Raw genomic sequence first — 10618 nt, 5'->3', positions numbered from 1 at the left:
AGATTTAATCACTCTACATATGTGTTGATACAGATGTGACCAGCTGATGAGCAGCAGCTGGATGTAGATAATTTGGCTTTCTAATCAACAATAAGAGCAGACAGTGTGTGTGTGTGTGTGTAGGTGTGTGTGTGTCTGTGTGTGTAGGTGTGTGTGTGTGTAGGTGTGTGTGTGTGTGTGTGTGTGTGTGTTGTCACAGTGACGTCACATGTTAAAAGTCGCGCAGGCTTGAACCTCTTTGTTGCTGTCTCTCGTTACAAGCAGGTGGAGCAGGTGGAGCAGCTGGAGCAGCTCACCTGTGGTAACAGGCGGAGGGAAGCTCAGAGTTGATTCTGGTCTCTCTGAGGACATCGTGGTTCTGGTGGACTGCTTTGTCTGAGATCGTCAAAACAAACGGTTCAGTCTGCAGCGTGACGCAGTCTGGATCAGAGTCTGAGGTCGTGGTTCTCTGATGGACTGACCCCTCCAGGTCCAAGGTGAGTTTCTGCTCCACCTTTTCTCAGTGTTCAGAGGATGGAGCTGGGATGGACAGTGGAGTTGGCGTCAGCAGTGTCTTTGCTTCACCTTCTTCTCGGCTCTCCACAGAAAGTATTACAGACAGGAAGTGGACTTAAAGTCCACAAAGTCTGACTGACGTTGATCTGTGTGCAGTGCATGATGGGAAATAACGCTGCTCTGTAAAACCACTGTGATATGAAGCAGGTGACACACCTTGAAGGACAGTTGTGCTTGGCTCCTTTTAGACCTGTCTGAGTTTTACTCTCACATGACTAACAGCTCAAACCCTGTGGCCTTTAATTCTGATTCTACTTCAGAGGGATGAAGATGAGGAGGAGGAGGACATTATCTCTGCTTCACAATCCTCCTCACCTTATTAAGATCAACTACAGATGAAATACATAAAAATCACTGAAACAACCTCCTCGTATCCGTGTTCAGATCGGCTGAGCTTCATTATGAACTGAGTCTCAACACTTCACATTTCAATGAGCTGTTGTCATTAGCATTTGTAAGAGGAAGCAGCAGAACGTTTCTTTTATCCTCGTTGATGATGAACGTATGTCTCGTTATTATTCATCCACATCTGCATACAGACGATTTAAAGCACTTTAAACTGTGTCTGCAATAATCTGCTGAGGAAATATGAAAAAACTGTTTTACTGCAATGCTGTTTCACAACAACAACACATCTCAATCATACAATCTATAAGTACACACACACACACAAACACACAAATAATATGATCCAAGTTAAATTACATCACCATCCATAACTCAATAACTACAACCACATTTACCATAACAGCTGTAATGGTTGAAGGATCTTGGGGTTCTTGACAGTCGGTAACATTCACTCTTGTACAATATTAAATAGACAGTAAGAAGGTTTAAAAGTCTTTATTCAAAACAAAGATGAAAACACACAATCTAACTAACATGTACTATATACAGGTAGGTGTGTGTGTGTGTGTGTGTGTGTGGTTAGTTGCATGCAGAGACTCTTAGTCTGTGTGAAGCATCATTTGACTAACGTTGAATTAGCCGTCTAGGAAAGCAAACTACCAATAACCTGACCTGAGGTCACAATAACACCAAAACAGTGAAAAAACACATACATTGAACACATGTGCATTCCTTTGCAGGAAAGCAGCTTGGTGCTAACTTGCTCAGTGTTCCTCAGATTGTGAAGTAAGCTAGCAAGCTTTGCGTCGCAGCTGCTGGTGCTAACTGATCGGGAATACTGGCAGGACCTTGTGTCGCTGCAGTGAGGGGAGGTGGAGAGGAGCCCTTGACAATCAGAAGTAGAAGGAGTAGAGGGCGTCGAGTGACAGAGAAAGAACAAGGAAGGAACTGGAGTTTTGACTATCTGATTAGAAGGCGGTCTATCACCCTGACCAAAAGTAGCTCAAAGCTGAATTTTGCATCTAGGTGTATGAATGAATGAAGAATGGGGAATTCTGGGACACTGAGTTCAGTTCAGAGTCTATGTTGAAATCCACAATAAACGACTTCATCAGTGGGTCCCCACAACATCATTGATCACATACGGATTTCCTAAATTGAGCCAGTGTTCATCCTCTTAATTACCGTCTCCATCATCGTCACAATCAGCTGCTTCTCCCCTGTCGGCCATTTTTGATGGATCCTTCAGAAATAATGGTCCAATCAGCTGCAGGCGGAGACGTCTCAGCTGTGAGTCTCAAACCTGTCAGAAGAAACAGCCAATCGGACAACAAACAGCTGATCATTGTCTTAAGATAAGATAAGTTGTTTTTTTTATAAATCCCTCTTTTCGAGAAGTTTGCAGACAAACAGTGTGAAGTGATTTTAATGTTCACATCAGACTTCAGGATTCTTAACATTTCAATCTGTGACCTGGAATCAATTAATCAAAATCAAACAAAGTAATAATCAGGTCAAACTACAGTAAGGTGAAACAGTATTAAATCTGTAGATCAATCTGATTAAAATCAATCAATCATATATGAACTGATCAGAAACATGTTTCTTCCTGCTTCCCTTAAAGTTTAAAGTCCTGAAACAAGATCAGACAAATGATCTGAGGACGTCTTTGTTCTTTTGAACTGCTTCAGATGAAAACAACTCAAAACTTAAAACCAATAAACAAAACAACTGAATAAATGATAGTTCAGCTGTTTCAAACTGTTTTATTTATAAAAAGGCTGAAAACATCCAAAATATGAATGACCCAATAAAGATTTTATATTTCAAACATAATCAGAATCATCTGCCTGTCCTGTGGCTCCACCTGCAGGACAAAACTCACACTGCAACTGGTAATGAGTGATTTATGATCCATATTTACTAAAGGCATGAATGAAGAACAGACAGACAGGAAGAATATTCAAAATAAATCTAATTCAATTCAAGAAACAAGATGCCTTTGTGGTGCCAATTAGCTCAGTTGGTAGAGCGGGCGTCCCATGTGCTGAGGCTCTGCAGCGGACCCGGGTTCGACTCCTGGCCTGGGTCCCTTTGCTGCGTGTCCCTCCCCCTCTCTCTCCCCTGTTTTCTGTCACCCTCTTCAGCTGTACTATCAATAAAGCCATAAGAGGCCAAAAAAAATACTTTAAAAAAAAACCAAGATGTTTTCGCTGTTTGTTTGATTCTTATTTTAAACACAACTCAACATTTCATAAAATCTTAAATTAAATCATGAATCAAATAATAATAATATTCTAACACTTTGTGATATTTGGACAAACAGCACAAACTTTATACATCAGAGAAGAGGTCGCTCAACACACGTTTAACTAGTTTAACTCATAATCAACAATCTGTCACTGACACATCAACAGGTCCACAATAAACTGTAAACTACAAACTATATAAACAAAAAGAAAATAACATAAAAACAAAAATTCTGTGTACTCTTCTCTGATTGGTTGGTGATGAAATATCTGTCTCTGATTGGTTGTCAGTGGTGGGCCTGTCCTCTGACTTCACTTCCCGTGCCCAAAAGGATCAGAAGACGATCGTCCGGCTCGTTCGTCTCCTCCAGACTGAAGATCGTGACCCAAATTCATCAGAGCACAAATACTGAGCTGACAGGAGGGAACAGGAGCAGCAGGAGCAGCGTATTCTACTGACCTGTTGATCAATATAACAATAAATCAATTCAGATTCATCTGAATCTGAATTCTGAACATCAGAAATCTACCAAAGTTTTGTGTTTCTATTGAGTTACTGACCCTGTTGATCGACTGTGTGACGACAGAACATCGGTCCTGCAGCACAAACATTTAATCAACATCTGAACATTATCTGAACTTTACTCGAGCATTATCTGGACATTATCTGAGCATTATCTGAACATTATCTAAACGTTATCTGAACATTATCTGAGCATTATCTGAACATTATCTAAACGTTATCTGAACATTATCTGAGCATTATCTGAACATTATCTAAACGTTATCTGAACATTATCTGAGCATTATCTGAACATTATCTAAACATTATCTGAACATTATCTAAACGTTATCTGATCAATTATCTGAATATTATCTGAACATTATCTGAACATTATCTAAACATTATCTGAACATTATCTGAACATAACCTGAACATTATCTGAACATTATCTGAACATTATCTGAATATTATCTGAACATTATCTGAACATTATCTGAACATAACCTGAACATTATCTGAACATTGTCTGAATATTATCTGAGCATTATCTGAACATTATCTAAACATTATCTGAACATTATCTAAACGTTATCTGGACATTATCTGAGCATTATCTGAACATTATCTAAACATTATCTGAACATTATCTAAACGTTATCTAGACATTATCTGAGCATTATCTGAACATTATCTGAACATAACCTGAACATTATCTGAACATTATCTGAACATTATCTGAGCATTATCTGAACATAACCTGAACATTATCTGAACATAACCTGAACATTATCTGAACATTATCTGAACATTATCTGAGCATTATCTGAACATAACCTGAACATTATCTGAACATTATCCGAGCATTATCTGAACATTATCTGAGCATTATCTAAACATTATCTGAACATTATCTAAATATTATCTGAACATTATCTAAACATTATCTGAACATTATCTAAACGTTATCTAGACATTATCTGAGCATTATCTGAACATTATCTAAACGTTATCTGAACATTATCTGAGCATTATCTGAACATTATCTAAACGTTATCTGAACATTATCTGAGCATTATCTGAACATTATCTAAACATTATCTGAACATTATCTAAACGTTATCTGGACATTATCTGAGCTTTATCTGAACATTATCTGAACATAACCTGAACATTATCTGAACATAACCTGAACATTATCTGAACATTATCTGAGCATTATCTGAATATTATCTGAGCATTGCCTGAATATTATCTGAACATTATCTGAACATTATCTAAACATTATCTGAACATTATCTGAACATTACCTAAACGTTATCTGGACATTATCTGAACATAACCTGAATATTATCTGAACATTATCTAAACGTTATCTGAACATTATCTGAGCATTATCTGAACATTATCTAAACATTATCTGAACATTATCTAAACGTTATCTGGACATTATCTGAACATTATCTGAACATTATCTAAACATTATCTGAACATTATCTAAATATTATCTGAACATTATCTGAACATTATCTAAACATTATCTGAACATTATCTGAACATAACCTGAACATTATCTAAACATTATCTGAACATTATCTAAATATTATCTGAACATTATCTGAACATTATCTAAACATTATCTGAACATTATCTAAACGTTATCTAGACATTATCTGAGCATTATCTGAGCATTATCTGAACATTATCTAAACATTATCTGAACGTTATCTAAACGTTATCTAGACATTATCTGAGCATTATCTGAACATTATCTGAACATAACCTGAACATTATCTGAACATTATCTGAGCATTATCTGAACATTATCTGAACATAACCTGAACATTATCCGAGCATTATCTGAACATAACCTGAACATTATCTGAACATTATCTGAGCATTATCTGAACATTATCTGAACATAACCTGAACATTATCCGAGCATTATCCGAGCATTATCTGAACATAACCTGAACATTATCTAAACATTATCTGAACATTATCTAAATATTATCTGAACATTATCTAAACATTATCTGAACATTATCTAAACATTATCTGAACATTATCTGAACATAGTACTAATATTATCTGAACAGCGTGTAAACTCTTTCTGATTGATCGTTGTCTGAGTGTTGGTGATTGATTATTGCCGTATTGACGACTCACTGACCTGTTTGTGGAGGCTTCATCAGTCGTGTTGAGCTGCTGCAGATTCTTCTCTGACCTGCTGACACATAAATATTACATATTATTTGAGTCAGATCTTCTCAGCATAGCTGCAGTCCTCTGCGACCTCTGACCTTTGACCTCATGTGTCTGACCTCAGAGGTCTTTGAATGGGATCGTTTTATTTAGTATTTCATTCATATTTGGATGAATTGAGTCAACTGCAGTCGGTTTCTGTTCATGATGTTTATTCATATTATATCTAATAGATTGAATCAATAACACAAGTCAGTTTAATCAATGATCCTATTGACACATTTAAACAGACAGGCTGCTGTAATATTTGGTTTTATAGACAGCAAGGCTTCACACTGTCCACCCTTTGACTGTTAGCTGAGGCTCATGGGTAATGTAGTTTTGAATCAGAGACAGCAGCAGGTAGAAACATCTGATGCATGACCTTTAACACTCAAATCAAACACATCGCCATGGTTGCTGATTATTGGCTGCAGATTGATCACTGTCAGTAACAGTCTGTGAAGCTCTCTGACGTTTCTGACTGTAGTGCATCCTGGGAGTTGTAGTTACATTTTTACATCTGCAGATTAGATTATTAGAGTTTTGATATTTTCTGCAGAGACCACAGTCTGCTGCAGGTGTGGTGATGAAGATGATGATGGAGGTGATGATGATAGTGATGATGATGATGATGGTGACAGCTTCTTCTCATTTCTTTCCAATACCAAACGGGTCGGTGGTGTCTCCACCTGCCTTCTCGTCTCCACCCTGCAGGGAGGAGCCCAGGTTCGCCGTCAGACAGGTGGCGAGGACGCAGTATCTGACAGCCCTGCTGAGGGAGACACCGCAGGTGAGACAGGTTAAGATCGAGATGACAGATGAGACAGTTGGAGAGGACTTATAAGGTATATAAAGTGTGTGCAGGTGTAAAACGTGTGTGCAGGTGTATAAAGTGTGTGCAGGTGTATAACGTGTGTGCAGGTGTGTAAAGTGTGTGCAGGTGTGTAAAGTGTGTGCAGGTGTATAACGTGTGTGCAGGTGTATAACGTGTACACTGGTGTATAACGTGTGTACAGGTGTATAACTTGTGTACAGGTGTATAAACTGTGTACAGGTGTATAAAGTGTGTACAGGTGTATATCTACAGTTAAGATCCTCATCATCATGCTATAGTGTTTGGAACTGCAGCTCCCATAATGCCTTTGCAGATGTAAACAAGATGTGTAATGTTGCCACCTGAGCAATAACCTGAGCCTGTTTCCTTTTTTAAATAAAAAGTATTTGTTAAACATTCAGACTCCGTTAGGGTTGGGGTTGGCAGTGTACCCATGAATGTAATAGATTACTTTGATACTGTAGAAAGATTCTCAGCTCTGAACTGTCTTTTTCTCTGAAGTGGATTTATGGACGTGTCAGTCATGATGATCAAGATAAATTCATGAGGAATTGATAATGATGATGACTGGAGGTTCTCTGGCTTCACTGTTGTTTCCCTCAACCGATCAGATCATTTCACAGAGGTCAAAGGTCAAAGTTCAAAGGTCAAAGCTTAGAGTCCTGAAGTGATATTTACTCCAGAGAGGGTTCCCTGAAACACAGAGAGAGAGAGAGGAAGGCCTGCTTCATAAGATATTTACCTGTACGGATAATGTGTGTACAGGTGTATAAACTACTCATGAGGAGTAAATCCTTACAGTTTGTTAGGGTTCCTCTGAGGAAGTAGAAATCTGGAAAATAAACAGAGACAACTTTGAACTCGATTTCAAACCTCAAACCTGATTTAATAAATCACAGATGAGTTTACTCACAAGTACGTGCTGGCAGTTTCTGTCCCGTTTGTCACCGTCCTGTTTGTCACCGTCCCGTTTGTGACCGACCCGTTTGTCACCGACCCGTTTGTCACCGTCCCGTTTGTGACCGACCCGTTTGTGACCGACCCGTTTGTCACCGACCCGTTTGTCACCGACCCGTTTGTGATCGACCCGTTTGTGACCGACCCGTTTGTGACCGACCCGTTTGTCACCGACCCGTTTGTCACCGTCCCGTTTGTGACCGACCCGTTTGTGACCGACCCGTTTGTCACCGACCCGTTTGTCACCGACCCGTTTGTGATCGACCCGTTTGTGACCGACCCGTTTGTCACCGTCCTGTTTGTCACCGTCCCGTTTAATGTGTCGTCTCTGAGGAAGAAAACATACTAAAACTATTTTCTAAATCATTTGAAATCATTCTTCTAATGGAGTTTGGTGCATAATATCTGATAACAAGACACCAGTGGACATGTATGACAAACTTGGACATAAACAATATTTCAGATGTGTGTAATGAGTCTGGATATATTGTGTGTGTGTGTGTGTGTGTGTGTGTGAACTGACCGTGCAGACCAATCACAGAAGATTAAAGATTAAAATCAGTTTAAATGAAGAGAAAATGACAATTGTTGATTATTTATTAAACACAATCCCAAATCTCTAAATGTGTGAATTATTTACATTCCTCACTATCAGATCTTTTTTAAATTAAATTATTCTTAAAATGAAAACTTCTGTTTTCACAACTGAGTCATAAATATGATCAATTCTTCTCACAGCTGTAAAAAATATACTGATGTTTTAAATCTGATGACGATATTCTGAATTTCTAATTACAACATACATTCTTTAACTTGAAGTCTATAATTTAACATTTTAATCTGAATCAGATGAATTAAAAATAATCTTCACAGTTTCAGACGAGATTCTGATTTAATAACAAGTCGCTTGTTCTCTGCATCATAATGAGGTTATTCTTGTAACTACAACACTAATTTGTGATTGACTTGTTTATTCTAATCTTTGTATCAGATCTGATTTCATCACTATTTCTTATGATTCTGTTGTAACTGACAAGAGTCGGATCTCATTCTGACAGATTTCTGATTTATAATTAATAACCAAACTCAGATTTAATAATTATGAGATTTATTCTTGTTGTTAAACTATAAAGAATACAAAAATAAAAACAGTTATATATTCAAGCCAAAAAGTAAATGAACAGAAAATAGCTCATAAACACTGAATCACTCATTTCACTCACTTTATAAATGTAATTAAACTGATGGTAACTTTTTCAAAAGTATTTTTATGTAGAAAAAAGTCTGTTTTCTCTTACAGAGAACAAATGTTGTGTTCGTTCAGTTTCAGATCATTTGTGTTATTTTACATTACATTACATAACCCTAACCCCATACATTTGACTGGACTTTGGTTTGGAGTAGTTTTATGTTGTGTTGAACTCTTAAACAAACTTTGTTCAGACTGTTTTACAGTTTGTGTCTTTGACGTCTGAAGATAATATTTTCTATAATCTGTATTTTTGACATGATGATGTTCAAGACTTTTTCAGATCAGACATGTCGTCAGACTTCTTCACACTCACCTGCTTAACGTTTCTTCTTCTGTGGTGTTCTGCAGGTGAAGACTCACAGTCACTGGACCATTACCGTCGCCATGACTACAGAATGGAAACACAAACCGCTTTAGAATCAGTCAACCTTCAGTCGTCTGTCCTGATGTTGACGGTCGATGTCTCACCTGATTGAAGGAGGAAGAGGAGCAGCAGAGGCCTTCATCATCATCATCATCATCATCATCATCATCATCATGAGGCAGAGAGAGTGAGCGGTCTTCATCATCAGAGAGAGAGAGGAGGTGTAAGTCAGAGTGAAGAGACTCGCCCTCACAGTCTCTATTTATACTGACAGAGTGTGTGAAGGTCACACTGTTCCCACCTTCATCATCACCATCATCATCATCATCATCATCGTCCTCAGCAGCAGCAGCAGGACTTCCTGTCTGTCGTCTGAAGGTCTCGGGGTGAGTGATGGAGACTCTCAGTGTCGTTTCAATATTTACTCTTCCATTTTATCAGCTCGACCTCCACCTGTCACATTACTGCACCAGGAAACAAATGAGATGATGTCATCATGACATCAGCATGCACACTGAAACCTGCTTCTGCTTCACCTGTCCGTCAGCTGACCGAGAGCTTCATCTGTCCGTCAGCTGTTAGTGTAAATATTAGGGCTGTCAAAGTTAACGCGTTAATAACGCGTTAATAACGCGTTAACGCGCGTTAATTTTTTTAACGCGCGATTAACGCTCGGTATAAAAAAACAAAAAACAAAACGCGCATTGAAAGATTTACTGCCGTCAGTGGCACCTGTAGTCTTGATCCAGAGGGTGGCAGAAAGGGAATCAGAAGAAGATGCAGCAGGGTTGGCGGTTCGGGAAAAACACGGTGGAATGAAAAGTGAGGAAATGGAGAACGGACTTACCGTAAAATACAAAATAATAGCCGGGGGGTTTAGTTGTTTCAATCACTTAACAGACCAAAAGGCAATTTGGTACAGGCGTTTAATTCCTTCCTCACATTAATCCTGGATGAAAACATTACAAATTTAAAAAAATTAATCGTTTGACAGCCCTAGTAAATATCCAATAAAGAATCTTATATTAAAACTTTTTCATTTCTGGCAATAAACTTACTCAAATATCAAAGTATCAGTAAAGTAACTGATCCATATATTTACATGTATGTATAAAGTGTATACAGTGAGTCTGCTGATCATCACAATCACTGTTTTTATCTGATTGATGAGAAAATCAATTCATTTAAAAATGATGCAGCATGTAAGCTGTAAAGTAACTAGTAACTAAAGTCATCCGGCTGATCGGACACTGATCAGTTTGATCACCCTTGGTCTAAACGTCAACATGTGTTTATCAGAACTTTCAGT

General features: G+C 38.1%; 1 protein-coding gene across 27 annotated transcripts; it reads right to left on the bottom strand.

Moving 5' to 3' along the window:
• Positions 1-2301: 2301 nt before the first annotated feature.
• On the bottom strand, positions 2302-9752 carry LOC115595637 (uncharacterized protein DDB_G0283357). Of its 27 annotated transcripts, none has more exons than XM_030440333.1 (9): positions 9414-9514; positions 9259-9333; positions 7719-8021; positions 7650-7688; positions 7536-7568; positions 7415-7429; positions 5828-5884; positions 3714-3749; positions 2302-3612 (listed from the first exon to the last, which is right to left on the bottom strand). In XM_030440333.1, the coding sequence occupies exons 1-9, from the start codon at positions 9512-9514 to the stop codon at positions 3465-3467; spliced, it is 807 nt and encodes a 268-aa protein (XP_030296193.1). In that variant the 3' UTR covers positions 2302-3464. The 27 variants fall into 27 exon arrangements, with proteins under 27 accessions (XP_030296193.1, XP_030296196.1, XP_030296212.1 ...); XM_030440336.1 differs by having other exon boundaries at positions 7734-8021; XM_030440352.1 differs by having other exon boundaries at positions 7854-8021.
• Between the last annotated feature and the right edge of the window lie 866 nt (positions 9753-10618).

Source organism: Sparus aurata, chromosome 14 (assembly GCF_900880675.1).
Source record: "Sparus aurata chromosome 14, fSpaAur1.1, whole genome shotgun sequence".
Classification (NCBI taxonomy): Eukaryota; Metazoa; Chordata; class Actinopteri; order Spariformes; family Sparidae; genus Sparus; species Sparus aurata.
The sequence above is the reverse complement of the archived record's forward strand: the minus strand, read 5'-3'. Positions and strand labels throughout refer to the sequence as shown.